The 15164-nt window shown below is 37.0% G+C and overlaps 1 protein-coding gene across 1 annotated transcript; it reads right to left on the bottom strand.

Moving 5' to 3' along the window:
* Positions 1-1443: 1443 nt before the first annotated feature.
* LOC142505658 (uncharacterized) lies at positions 1444-4830 on the bottom strand. Its single transcript, XM_075618743.1, has 4 exons — positions 3943-4830; positions 2629-2772; positions 2390-2484; positions 1444-2290 (listed from the first exon to the last, which is right to left on the bottom strand). The coding sequence occupies exons 1-4, from the start codon at positions 4828-4830 to the stop codon at positions 1444-1446; spliced, it is 1974 nt and encodes a 657-aa protein (XP_075474858.1).
* Between the last annotated feature and the right edge of the window lie 10334 nt (positions 4831-15164).

Genomic DNA, 15164 nt, shown 5'->3' with positions numbered 1-15164 from the left:
TTCCTTGGCTTTAATCATAGGAAATTTCATTGAGGCATTTTCACAAACACTTGGTGGAAACAATGAAATATTAGCTCCCTTTTCAATGAAGTCAATGATAATCTTTGAACAATGAATACATAACAACATAAATAACAAGTAATTACCAATGAAAGGAGCTAATTATCAATAAACATGGCTTATATACATATATATCATGTGAGCATTTGAAAGAAATCTTCTACTTACAACCCATAAGCACTATGGTTGCTATGATGACCTTGAATGATTCCTACAACAATAAGCACAATAATAACCATAAATCATCATCATTAATCCAATGAATCAATCAATTCAACTTAACCCTTCAATATTACATCAATATCTTTAACCCTTCCAACTCCAATAATAGAAATCTTACCTTGTAGCTTGAAATCTTAGTTGAAGAAGCTAAGAAACCAACTATGAGCTTGGCACTTGAAGTAGGAAATTGAAGGAGAGAAAACTAGAAGAAAAAGGGAGAAGAAACGATGGAGGAGAAAGAAGAAGTATAAATGAGTAGAATAGTCTAGAACCATGTTTATAAGCCTCCAATACCTTCAAAAACGTGTTTTATATGCCATAGACACAGACCCCGTGCCCCTTTCCGTGTATAGGTCCGTGTACACACTGGAAATCACTCATTTTTCATGGCAAGACCCGGACCCCCTGTAGGGGTCCGTGTACCCACTGCCATGGGCCAAAACAGCAATTTTTCTTGCGAATTAGCCAAAGTGGTAAACATGAAAGTCGTAGCCCTATGTCTTTTCTTGAATCTCCTACTAGTTTCAGGTCATTTGGAGGTCTGAGTAAAACGTTATGCCCATTCTACCAAAATGTGTCAGTGCAGGAACGGCGATACACACGACACACTTCGGGCCACTTTTGGCTCGTCTTCCCTAATGATTTGAACAAAATTCAGAACATGAAAGTTATAGCCTTATATCTTATCTTTCTAATGGAAGTGGCCTTATATCAATTGGATCAATATACAAAATATTATACTAAAAACCACAACTACTGCCACATTTTTCATACCGTTTCTGCACTTCAATTTCCTATTTGACTCAAAATCAACTTTCTATTCTACCTATTCATTTCCTTAATCATCACCAACTATGAACATAATACCAAAACAATAACCATAAACAATGACCATATTTTAACCTCTCCACATAATCTCAACCATCAACCATATGATATATCCATTACAATAATAAACCATGAATATCCAATAACCATATTTCCTAAACACCCAACCAAAAATATCATAAACAATAAAATGCTAAAAGGTTGGGATATTACAATCTCCCCTCCTTATAAAAATTTTGTCCCCGAAATTTGTTTACCGTCAAATAAATTCGAATAACGATGTTTCATCTCCTCTTCCGGTTCCCATGTTTCCTCTTCAATAACATGATTCCTCTAAAGAACTTTGACAAGGCCAATTTCTTTATTCCTCAACACTTTAACTTTGCGATCAAGAATTTGAACCAGCATTTCCTCGTAGCTTAGGTCAGGCAAAAGATCCAATAACTCGTACCGAAGGACATGAGATTGATTAGCAATATACTTACAAAGCATAGAAACATGAAACACGTTGTGAACTTGATCCAAGTTCGGTGATAACGCAAGACGATAGGTTCGATCTCCAATCTTATCAAGAATTTCAAATGGCCCAATATATCGAGGACTTAACTTACCTTTCTTGCCAAATCGCATAACTCCCTTGAGATGAGCTATTTTGATAAATACATGATCACCAACCTCGAATGCCAAAGGTCGCCGACGAACATCAGCATAACTCTTCTGTCTAGACTGAGCTTTATTCATTCTTTCTTGGATCAATGCCACAACATCTGTTGTTTGTTGAACCAACTCTGGGCCCAACATCTTTCTTTCACCTACCTCTTCTCGATACAAAGGAGAGCGGTACTTTCTTCCGTATAAAGCTTCATAAGGTGCCATGTCGATTGAAGACTGGAAACTGTTATTATATGTGAACTCTACCAAAGGCAACTTAGAATCCCAACTTCCCGGGAAATCAATCGTGCAAGCTCTTAACATATCCTCCAAAATTTGGATTACCCTTTCTGATTGACCGTCACTTTGAGGATGGTATGCAGTACTGAAAGCCAATTTCGTTCCTAAGGCTCGATGCAAACTCTTCAAAAAATCTGATGTAAACCTTGGATCACGATCAGAAACTATCGATACAGGTATCCCATGAATTCTCACAATTTCATGAATATAAGCCTTGGCATACTGATTTCTAGAATACGTCGTCTTGACAGAAAGAAAATGAGATGAATTGGTCAATCGATCCACGATCACACAAATAAAATTGGAGCCTTTTTGCGTTCTTGGTAACCCAACAACAAAATCCATAGTTATGTGCTCCCACTTCCATTGCGGTATAGGCAAGGATTGCAACAATCCCGCCGGTCTTTGGTGCTCAATCTTAACCTGTTGACAGGTTAGACATTCAGGAAAAAATAACATGATATCTTTCTTCATACCTGGCCACCAGTAAAGACGTCGAAGGTCTTGGTACATCTTGGTACTACCGAGATGTACAAAATATGGCGTTGTATGAGCTTCAAGAAGTACCTCTTTCCGAATGTCATCCCCCAACGGAACACATATTTTATCTCGAAAGGTCAGTAACCCATCACGATTCGACCCAAACTCAGAAACTCCTGTCAGATCGATTTTCCTCTTCAACTCTAATAACTGAGCATCCAGCTGTTGTTCCTTCAAAATTCGATCAAATAACGTTGAGTGGAGAACCAATGCAGATAATCGAGCCATCTGATTTCTTTGCAAATCAAGCAACAAAGGTTTAGAAATCATAGAACCAAATAAAGAACTCGACTTGCGACTCAAAGCATCCGCAACCACATTAGCTTTACCAAGATGATAGCTAATGGTGCAATCATAGTCTTTCACAAGTTCCAACCATCTCCGCTGCCGCATATTCAATTCCTTCTGCGAAAAGAAATAACTCAAACTTTTGTGATTTGCAAATATTTCACATTTCTCACCATAAAGGTAGTGCCGCCAAATCTTTAAAGCAAAAACCACAGCCGTCAACTCCAAATCATGAGTGGGATAGTTTTTCTCGTATTTCTTCAACTGACGAGAAGCATAAGCTATCACTTTCTCATGCTGCATCAATACAGCACCTAACCCTTGCTTGGAAGCATCTGTATATACAACAAAATCTTCAGTACCACAAGGAAGTACCAAAACAGGGGCATAATTCAACTTATCTTTCAATGTTTGAAACGCTTGTTGGCACTCAAGGGTCCATTCGAACTTGGTAGCTTTCCGTGTCAAATTTGTCAATGGCAAAGCTATCTTTGAAAAGTCGGCTATGAACCATCGGTAATACCCTTCCAAACCAAGAAAACTCCGTATCTCTGAAACTGTCTTTGGAATGGACCATTGATTGATAGATTCAATCTTAGAAGGATCTACCGAAATTCCTTCTTTTGAAATAATATGGCCCAAAAATGCCACCTGGTCCAACTAGAACTCACATTTCTTTAACTTGGCATAAAATTGCTTATCCCTCAATAACTACAACACAATCCTCAAATGCTCACGATGAAGTTCTCGTGTTTTTTAGTAGATCAGAATGTCATCAATAAAAACAATGACAAAAGTATCCAAATACGACTTAAAGACACGATTCATCAAATCCACGAAAACTGAAGGAGCATTGGTTAGTCCAAATGACATCACCAAAAATTCATAATGACCATACATCGTTCTAAAAGCAGTCTTCGGTATGTCCTCTTTTTTCACCTTCAATTGATGATAACCAGACCGAAGGTCGATCTTCGAAAATATTGCTGCTCCTTGCAATTGATCAAAAAGATCATCAATACTTGGCAAAGGATATTTGTTTTTCGCTGTTACCTTGTTGAGTTCTCGGTAGTCAATACATAATCGCAATGATACATCCTTCTTCTTTACGAACAAAATTGGAGCTCCCCACGGTGAGGAACTAGGTCGGATAAAACCTTTATCTAATAGCTCTTGCAATTGAGTCTTCAATTCTTTCATTTCAGTAGGAGCCATTCTGTATGGAACTTCGGAAATTTGAGATGTACCTGGAATTAAATCAATAACAAACTCCACCTCTCGATCAGGTGGTAATCTAGGAACATCATCAGCAAACACGTCAGGATAATCTTGAACCACAACAATATCATGTAATTGCAAATTACTTTCCTTTTGCACATCAACCACTGAAGCTAGAAAACCCATACAACCTTTGTACAACAACTTATTAGCTTGAAGGCAAGAAATAATAGGAATACCCATCGAAGAGCCTAGACTAACAAACACATCACTATCATGGTCATCAGCTAAAAACTTCACTATTTTGCCCACACAATCGATCACCGCACAATAAGCAAATAACCAATCCATACCCAATATAACATCAAATGCAACCATCAGAATAACAATAAGATCAGCAAACAATAATCTCGCACCCAATTGTACAGGACATGCCTTGATAATATTAGTGGGACAAATTTTATCCACAGAGGGCAACACAATATTGAAGTGTAATGGCATAACAGTAGGTTCAACAGATATAGAATGCATAAACACTTCAGACATAAAAGAATGGGTTTCACCAGTGTCAACCAATGTAATTGCTTCTTTGCGGTAGATTAAAATATTACCTGATATCAAAAAAGAATCAGGATTAACACTTTCCTTCGTCATAGCAAAAATTCTGCCTTGGACCTTTCCTTTGCCTGAGGAGAGAGGACATTTCAATGCCGTGTGCCCCATCACCTTGCATCTAAAACATCGTCCACTACCCACCAAACATTCACCCTTGTGTGGCTATCCACACTTGGGACACAACAGTCTCTCAATAACAGAAGAAGGCACAGTAGGTTTATTACGCTGCTCCATTTTACCTTTACCTTTGTGGCCACCTCTTACATTTGCACTTGCACCTTGGCCTCTTGCTTGGAAAGCTTGCCTTCTTAGCTGCCTCTGTTTCTCGATCTCTTGCTCATCGTGCTCGGCTAGCAAGGCCCTCTCAACAATATCCTGGTATGTGACCACCTTGGACATATGCACATCTCTTCGAATCTCTGGCTTCAATCCACGAAGGAAGTGTTCACCTTTATCTTTATCATGCTCAACAAGAAAAGGAACAAAGATACATCCTTCTTCAAACTTCAGGGTGCACTCAGTAACAGACATAGCATCTTGCTTTAATTCAAGAAATTCTTTCACCTTCTTGGCCTTGACTTCGCTCGAGAAATATTTGGCGTAGAATAAATCTTTAAACTCGTTCCACTTTAATTCTTGAACATTAACTGTCACCTTGGTGGCTTCCCACCAGATACGAGTAGCTTTGACCAACATAAACACATCACAACTTACCTTCTCTTGGTCAGTGAACTTCAAATAATCAAATATGGCTTCCAATGATTTGATCCATTCCAGAGCCATTAGTGGATCAGGACCACCGATAAACTCTGGAGGGTTCATGCGCCTGAAACAATCATAAGCACCATCTTCAGAACTTTCCGTTCTGCCTTGACCTCTTCCTTGGCCACGACCCTGGGTCGTAGTTTGCATGCTCAATAATTGTTAAATTTTTTCGCCATGGACCTTTGCTTGCTCCTTCAATAACTTACTGGATTCATCTACCACCTTTGCAGTCTTATCAGGGGTCCTATCATCCCCTTCAATGCTATTTCTCTTGGGAGGCATATCCTACACATATGCTCACTTTAACATATATAGGAAGAAAGGATACATTAATGGCAATGAAATGGAGTCAATGCTCAATGTTAAAATCAATAGATGCACGAAAACATACCAGGATTGTCCTAGGTAGGAGAAGTCATATATGGTCCGAAGAACTTTGGCTCTGATACCAATTGAAACACCCCACTCCCATGACAATAACATTTAAAAGAAATGACATACGCGGAAGCCTTAACATTGAAAAGGGAAAGAACAATATACCATATGTATCATAAACATTTTTCAAAACTATTATGCCTAACCATTCACAAAATATCATACAAAATAAAACCAAAACCCAACACAAATTTTTCCCATCATTCATTTGAAAAATATAAAATCATTAACACTTCAAATGTTCAATATACCCCAAAATAAAAAAGTTTCATGCCAAAAGTTCAAAAGTTTCCCTTTCCATGAGCCATATGTCTTCTTCCGCCTCGGACAATCCATTTCATTCGTTTTTATCACCTGCATCACATGACATTAACTGGAATGAGATAAAACTCAGTAAGCGGAAAACTATACATAACAAATACATATACATTGGCTTGGCTTGAAACATGGCTTTAGCAATGACAATTAAACAATAAATCAATGGCAATAAACAATGAATGATACCATCTTCAATGAACAATAGGTAGCAAATTAATATAGATGGTATTTCATGGCATGAATTAAAAAAAAGGAAATGATAGTTCTGTAACATGTGACCTGTGGATAGTATCTCTTTGATATATAAATATATCAAAACTGTGAGAGATACTCATAATCATGTGATTGACCAATGACATGCATGAATTACTATCATTCCTTGGCTTTAATCATAGGAAATTTCATTGAGGCATTTTCACAAACACTTGGTGGAAACAATGAAATATTAGCTCCTTTGTCAATGAAGTCAATGATAATCTTTGAACAATGAATACATAACAACATAAATAACAAGAAATTACCAATGAAAGGAGCTAATTATCAATAAACATGGCTTATATACATATATATCATGTGAGCATTTGAAAGGAAGCTTCTACTTACAACCCACAAGAACTATGGTTGCTATGATGATCTTGAATGATTCCTACAACAATAAGCACAATAATAACCATAAATCATCATCATTAATCCAAGGAATCAATCAATTCAACTTAACCCTTCAATATAACCTCAATATCTCTAACCCTTCACACTCCAATAATAGAAATCTTACCTTGTAGCTTGAAATCTTAGTGGAAGAAGCTAAGAAACCAACTATGAGCTTGGCACTTGAAGTAGGAAATTGAAGGAGAGAAAACTAGAAGAAAAAGGGATAAGAAACGATGGAGGAGAAAGGAGAAGTATAAATGAGTAGAATAGTCTAGAACCATGTTTATAAGCATCCAATACCTCCAAAAACGTGTTTTCTATGCCATAGACATGGACCCCGTGCCCCCCTCCGTGTATAGGTCCATATACACACTGGAAATCACTCATTTTTCATGGCAAGACCCGGACCCCGTGTAGGGTTCCGTGTACCCATTGCCAGGGGCCAAAACAGCAATTTTTCTTGCGAATTAGCCAAAGTGGTAAATATGAAAGTTGTAGCCCTATGTCTTTTCTTGAATCTCCCACTGGTTTCAGGTCATTTGGAGGTCTGAGTAAAACGTTATGCCCATTCTACCAAAATGTGTCAGTGCAGGAACGACGATACACACGACACACTTCGGGCCACTTTTGGCTCGTCTTCCCTAATGATTTGAACAAAATTCAAAACATGAAAGTTATAGTCTTATATCTTATCTTTCTAATGGAAGTGGCCTCATATCAATTGGATCAATATACAAAATATTATACTAAAAACCACAACTACTGCCACATTTTTCATACCGTTTCTGCACTTCAATTTCCTATTTGACTCAAAATCAACTTTCTATTCTACCTATTTATTTCCTTAATCATCACCAACTATGAACATAATACCAAAACAATAACCATAAACAATGATCATATTTTAACCATTCCACATAACCTCAACCATCAACCATATGATATATCCATTACAATAATAAACCATGAATATCCAATAACCATATTTCCTAAACACCCAACCAAAAATAATATCATAAACAATAAAATGCTAAAAGGTTGGGATATTACATCTCTTGATAGTCGTACCACTGAAAAAACTCTCAAATAAAAATTCGAAGTTCAATTGGAGTGAAAATTGTGATAAAAATTTTCAGACATTGAAAGAAAAACTCGAATTCACGTCAGTATTAATCTTGCACACTGAGAATAAGGATTTCACCATCTATAGTGACGCATCTAAGGAAGGTGTGGATGCGTACTCTTGCAAGAAGGAAGGGTGATTTCCTATGCATCAAAGCAGTTGAAACCGCACGAGCAGAACTACCTTACACATGATCTGGAGCAAGCAGCGGTTGTCTTCCCTAAAAATTTTGAGGCACTACCTCTATGGCGCTAAGTGTGAAATCTTCACAGACCATCAAATCCTCAAATAATTGTTCACCCAAAAGGAACTAAATATGAGGCAAAGGCTATGGATTGAACTTTTAAAGGACTACGACTTAACCATCAGCTATCCCGAGCAAAGCAAACAAAATGTCATATGCTTTAAGCCAGAAGAATGAAAGTAAGGTTACCCTAGATTCACTCTCTGCTCAGCCATGTCTGCAAGAAATCGTCAAATTAAATCAGGATCGAGACCTCGAGCTAACAAAGCTTAAAGAACAAGTCGAAATAGGTAAGTCTCAAGATCTCCAGATTGATGACAAAGGGATCTTATGGATGAAGTGCGGTTGTGCGTAAGCAATAGCCTCCGTCAAGAAGTAGTGATGGAAGCGCACAAGTCAAAGTTCACACTTCACCTAGGGAGTACAAAAATGTATAGAGACCTTAAGAAGTAGTTTTGGTGGAACGAAATAAAAAGAGATGTTGCAGAATTTTCTCTAAGTGCCAAGTTTGTCAGTAGGTCAATGCAGAGCACCAGCGACCTAGGGGATTACTGCAACCTTTGGAAATCCCAGAGTGGAAATGAGAGCATAATTCCATGGACTTTGTGGTGATATTATCAAAATCAAGGCAAGGTCATGATGGGGGGTAGTTGTATATAGACTCACAAAATCGGCACACTTTCTAACCGTCCGCATGAATTACAATCTTGACAAGTTGACTTCACTGTACATGGACAACATTGTGCGGCTTCATGGGGTGCCAGTGAGCATCCTGTATGACGGAGATCCGAGATTCGTCTAACGTTTTTTGAAGAGCTTCCAAGAGGTCATTGGAACAAAAGTTACTCTTAGTATGGCCTATCACCCTCAAACTGATGGTCAAACCGAGAAGACAATACAAACTCTAGAAGATATGCTACGAGCATGCGCCCTAGAATTCAGTGGCAATTGGAGCACTCATTTACCCCTAATTGAGTTTGCATACAGTAACAACTATCACAAAAACATTATAATGGCCCCCATATGAAGCTCTGTATGGAAGGAAACTTCGGTTGCCTGTATTGGGATGAAGTGAGAGAAAAAGCCGTGGTGGGACCCGAACCCGTACAGATAACAGTGGACAATGTTACAATTGTCAGAGAAAAACGTAAGGCAGCTCAAGACAGACAAAAGAGCTGGGAAAATATGAAAAGAAGGCCTGTAGATTTTAACGTTGATCGAAAGGGCCTACGTGAAAGTCTCACCTATCAAAAGGGGTTGTTCGATTCAGTAAATCCGAGAAATAGAACCCGCCCATATGTTGGACCCTTTGAAATCTTGGAGAATGTGGGTACGCTGGCATACAGATTGGTGCTACCGCTGAATATGTCAAGAATCCACAATGTGTTTCACGTGTCCCAACTAAGGAAGTACATCTCGGACCCTAGTCATGTGTTGGAAGTAGAACCACTCATGATCGAAGGTAACTTGGGAGAAGAACTGAAGTACGAAGAAATTCTCATCAAAATAGTAGACACCAAGGAACAAGTGCTTAGGCGATGTGTTATTCCTTATGTCATAGTACAATGGTCCAACCACACGGAGCGAGAAGCAACTTGGGAGGTTGCAAAGAAGATGCGAAAGAAATATCCCTACCTGTTTGGTGACCAAGCTAACTCAAGTTTCGAGGACGAAACTTCCAATAACGTGGAAGAGATGTAAAAACCCAAATATTTTTTGGAATTGTAATTATTAATTGATCACGGATATGTATATGATATTATTTTCGAATTATTAAATAATAATAATTCAAAAATATTAAATAATACATGGTATTAAAAAGTTTTTTAAGCCAATAAATATATTAAATTCAAAATCCACTGCAAGATACACAATAAATTCAAAATTTAGGGCTGAATATCAACCTAATTGGAAAGAAATATTGCATACAAGGCAACTTTCTCTATATGTAAGCTAGCAAATTTGTAATACAGTCCAGATATATTATGAATCTGTACAAGAAAGCAGTATACGTTCAGTCATCCAGTACAGGAGCAGAATTTTTAAATTCAATAGCTAGTTGCGTGTTTTTTTATTATTTATGGCACGATTTTAAGCATGAAATAGATATCTAGAAATTATGGAATAATTATCTTGAATTTTCGAAAGGAATATTGACCGAATTATGGTAAGATTTTTGCCCCACCTCTATAAATACCACCCTATATCATTCGAAATTTACACCATTCAAACACTCCATAATTTCGAAAAGTGCTGCTGAAATTTCAAAAATTGTGCATTCCAAATTTTTTCAAGTATCAGAGCTCTGCTGCAGTCCATATCCAAGGAAAAGTCGAAAATCCCAGTACACGGAACCCCTCCATCGTTTTTTCATCCAGATATGAAGTAAGTGGGCTTTTTTTAAAAGTATGAATTTCGTTTATGCATTTTATTTTTCTTTTTTAAAAAAATTTGGTCGAGTGCAAATTCTTCTACCCTCTTCTTGATACGATTATCGTGTATTTTATGTGTTGGTACTATGAGGTTTCAATTGGATATTGGTAAGATTCCCAATATGACATGTTTATGGCCCTTACACGATGGGATTGTAATCGTTATATGGACTCGCCCTCTTAGAGGAGTAAAAATTAGGAACTGATATCATTAAACCATAAAAAATAGAGGAATTTCAGTGACTGGGTCAAAAATATGTTGATATGAATCATGTTATCCATGATATGTGTTTTTGAAATTCAACCATATTTTATGTATGTGCTCGAACGGCCGCACTTGCTGAGTGACGACCATATCACTCACCCCTTACTCCCCCTTCCTAGATAAGCCAGAAGAACATATCGAAGAAAAAGATTCAGACGAGTTTCGGGGCTGGTGATTTACGATAACATTAGTTTAAGTTTACGTTTTATTTAAGTTGTAAAATGCTTCCGCATTATCTCTATCGTTTTAAGTTATCTGGTTGTAAAGACAATGTTATTTCTTTGCAATTTATGATATAAACTGGTTTTGATTTAAATTATACTACGAGGCTTATTGTTTTCGATTACGTGATTGCTAATCAACATCGGTGTTGATTAACCCTGGTCTCAGGGCGTGACACCGTTTTAGGGACCATTCAAGGGCAAGAGACTGCAACACCAGAAGAAGCCTACTCAGAAGTTAAATGGCTACCATGTGTGCCTGAAGTGCAATCGCCAACATGAAAGAGCTTGCTTATGGGGCACAGATAAATGATTTAAGTATGGAGCTCCTGGTCATATGCTTAAATATTGCCCAAAATGGAAGCAGCCGATTCAGGGGCGAGTCTTTGTTATGCATGACGAGGAGGAAAACTTGAAAATACTCTCTTTACACGTATTAATATTAATTCAGCACATTATAATTTATTTGAAATTGGGATGCATGAATCGAAATTTTTGGATAGCAGCATACTGATTTTCAAATTTTTTTATTTTTTATTTTATTGATAGTGGATTCAGTTTGTGCATGTGAATAAATCTAGCCATGGAATCTTTCGATCTCAACTTTTGATATTCCCATTCTTGCCAAGATATCAGGCTCTGATACTAGTTTGTTATGATGCGCAACAGACAAGCAAAGAAGAAACCAAGAATGGTAATGAATCCATTGAGATAACAAGATTACATATAGAGATGATATATATCGGATATTAGAACAGATACACAGAAATTTATAGTGGTTTAGATTCAAATTGAATCATGCATCCACTTGGAGCACAACCAGAAAAATTTCACTAGAATCAAACACAAGGTACACAATAATGAGACTTTAAGAGCCACTATGTTGTGTTCTCACATAAGTTTTCCTCTCAAATTCTTTCTCAATCTATTGCTACGTACAAAGAGTGTATTCAGAAAGTTGCACACACATTTATGGCTTGTACACACACACACACACATATATATACACACACACACGTGGCAAAGTCTTTACAAAACACTACAACAAAAACGCTATACGACAACAAATTTTATCCGTTGTCGTAGGCACTGTTACTACTGTTGTAATTTGCAGTGTTGTTGAAAGTACGTTCTACGACAACAGTTTTAAACCGTTGTCGTAGCTTCAACTAGCGACGATTTTTTAAATTAGCGACGAATTATGGCTAAACCGTCTAAAATATTAGTGATGGATTATTAATAACCGTCGCTAGTTAGCGACGATTTTGAATAAATCGTCGCCATAATTACCGACGGTTTAAATAATACCGTCGCTAAAATTAGCAAAGGTTTATTACAAACCGTCGCTACTTAGTGACTACTTTCACAAAAACGTCGCCAATTAGCGTCGGTTTAATAATAAACCGTCTCATATTAGTGACGGTTTAGAATAATAACGTCACTAATTAACGACTATTTAGTCATATCCGTCGCTAATATTTTAAGTAAAATAAAAAAAATTTGCGCATATTTATGATCATCCAAAGCCGTCAATAAACGAGGATTATCTTTAACATGTTCAATGGCAATATCTAGCAAATAGTCGTCGTTGCACCAAAAATTCATAATCTTAAATAAAAATTAAAAATTTACCAAGAATAGAAACGAAAAAACTTACCTTAAATCGAAACTAAAATCGTACCAGAGAAGAACATGTATTGTAGATGTGGGAGGAAATGGACCGAAAATACGAGTATTTATAAACAATTTTGCGATGGCTTTTGGTATCACCGTCGCTATTGGAGACGGTTTTCGGTAGCGACGGTTTTTATTTATTCGTCACGAATAGCGATAGTTTTTTAATCGTCGCCGATTTAAAATAGCGACGGTTACAAAACCTTTGTCGATTTACAATTGCGACAGTTCTAAACCGTCGTTAGTAGTAACGGTTTTTGTCAAACCGTCGCTAATTTGAAATCGGCAATGTTTTGGGAAAACTGTCACAATTTTAATTTAGCGACCGCACAGCGGTTCACTAAAATCGTTGTCGTTTCTAAAAAATATGCAAATCCACAACGGTTTAAGAAAACTGTTGTCGTTTGTCCAAAAAAAACGCCAATCCACAACTGTTTTTATAAAACTGTTGTGGTATCCCCAAAAAACACGCTCATAGACAACAGTTTTAAAAACCGTTATTGTAGCCCAAAAAAACACGCTCATAGACAACGATTTTTAAAAACCGTTGTCGTATCCCAAAAAACCATGCTCATAGACAACGGTTTTTAAAAACCGTTGTTGTATCCCAAAAAAATACGCTCATGGACAATGGTTTTTAAAAACCGTTGTCGTAGACATATCTAAGACAATAATTTTTAAGAAACTGTTGTCTATGAGCGGGTTTTTTGAGCCTACGATAACGGTTTTTCTTGAAACCGTTGTTAAAAGACAAAGCACAACGGTTTTATAAAAAAAACCGTTGCCTTTGACGTGTTGTTGAATTAAGATTTTCTTGTAGTGAAAGAAAATCATCCTAATTACCTAGTACAAAAAAAATACAAATAAAACCGTTGTTAAAGCCCCTGTGGTTAAAGGGTGCCCTCAAAGACAACGGTGAAAAACCGTTGTCGTAGACGTCAAAGATGACGGTGAAAAACCGTTGTCGTAGGTCTTGTAAAACCGTTGTTAAAGGCCTTGTGGTTAAAGGGTGCGCTCAAAGAGAACGGTGAAAAACCGTTGTCTTAGACGTCTAAAGATGACAGTGAAAAACCGTTGTCGTAGCATTGAAAAAGCGCTGTAAAACTAAATTTTACGACGGTTTTTCTAAAAACAACCGTAAAAAACCGTCGCTATTAGCGACGATTTTTTTATTAAACTGTCGCTAGTAGCGACGGTTTTTTAAACAACCGTCGTACATATTAACTTAGCGTCAGTCTTTTCGTCGCTAATTTAAAATTGCGATAGTTTTATTAAAACTGTCGCTAAATGAAGCGACGGGTTTTTTTTTTAAAACGTCGTGAATTTAACAATTCGACGGTTTTATGCACCGTCGCTAATTTAAATATGCGACGGATTTACAAAAATCGCCGCTAATATTAGCGACGGGTGTTTTAAAACCGCGACAATTTTTCTTAAACCGTCGCTAAATATTAACCGATTTTTTTTTAAAAAAAATTAGAAACTACGACAATGTTTTTTCAAAAACCGTTGTCGTTAACCAAATAAAACACTAAAAAACGACGATATTTTAAAAAACCATCGTCGTAGTTAAAAAACCATCCGAAAGAAAACGGTTTACACAAACCGTTGTCTTTGACCCTTGACAGAATCTTATACAGACAACGATTTTTGAAAAAAACGTTGTTGTAGCCCAAAAAAACAATTCGAAAGATAATGGTTTTTAAAACCGTTGTCGTAGCCTTAAAAAAAATGCTCATAGACAACGGTTGTTAAAACCGTTGTTGCAGCCCAAAAAAGACGCTCATACAGTTTTAAAAAACCGTTGTTGTATCCCAAAAAAGACGCTCATAGACAACGGTTTTTAAAAATCGTTGTCTTAGACACATCAAAGACAACTTCAAAACCGTTGTCTATAAGAGGGTTTTTTAGGCTACGGACAACGGTTTTTGTTAAAACTGTTGTTAAATGAAAAAACACAACGATTTTAATAAAAACCGTTGTCTTATGAGTAGTGTTGATTTGTATTTTTTTGTAGTGACCATGAACCACCGCTCTTTGGGAAGTTAACCAAGTGCTTGACTAAGTCAAGTAATTGACATGTTGAGTCTTCATTCAACAAGTTTATTTCGCTATGCAGAGAAGTCATAAGCCGTCGAACTCAGCTCTCCGCAAAGAAAAGACTCAGTTATTAAACTAGCAGCGGATGCTATAAGGTTCCACCACCTCATTTTTTTTCCAATGTTATTGAACTTTATCGTGATTAAAAATATCGAGTGGTTTCCATTCCCTCGATCATTATTTTTTCCTTCATGGGCATACCATGAATAAATTG

This window comes from Primulina tabacum, chromosome 1, assembly GCF_025594145.1.
Source record: "Primulina tabacum isolate GXHZ01 chromosome 1, ASM2559414v2, whole genome shotgun sequence".
In the NCBI taxonomy this organism is placed as follows: Eukaryota; Viridiplantae; Streptophyta; class Magnoliopsida; order Lamiales; family Gesneriaceae; genus Primulina; species Primulina tabacum.
Note: the sequence above shows the minus strand (reverse complement) of the source record. Positions and strands in the feature narration are given on the sequence as shown.

Excerpts from the sequence above, each read along its gene's own strand:
- LOC142505658 (XM_075618743.1), bottom strand. The coding sequence starts at position 4,830 with ATGGGGCACACGGCATTGAAATGTCCTCTCTCCTCAGGCAAAGGAAAG. Across the intron at positions 2,485-2,628 it reads GGGATGACATTCGGAAAGAG|GTTAAGATTGAGCACCAAAG; the intron begins GTACTTCTTGAA and ends ACCTGTCAACAG. Across the intron at positions 2,291-2,389 it reads ACTATGGATTTTGTTGTTGG|AAATCAGTATGCCAAGGCTT; the intron begins GTTACCAAGAAC and ends GACGTATTCTAG.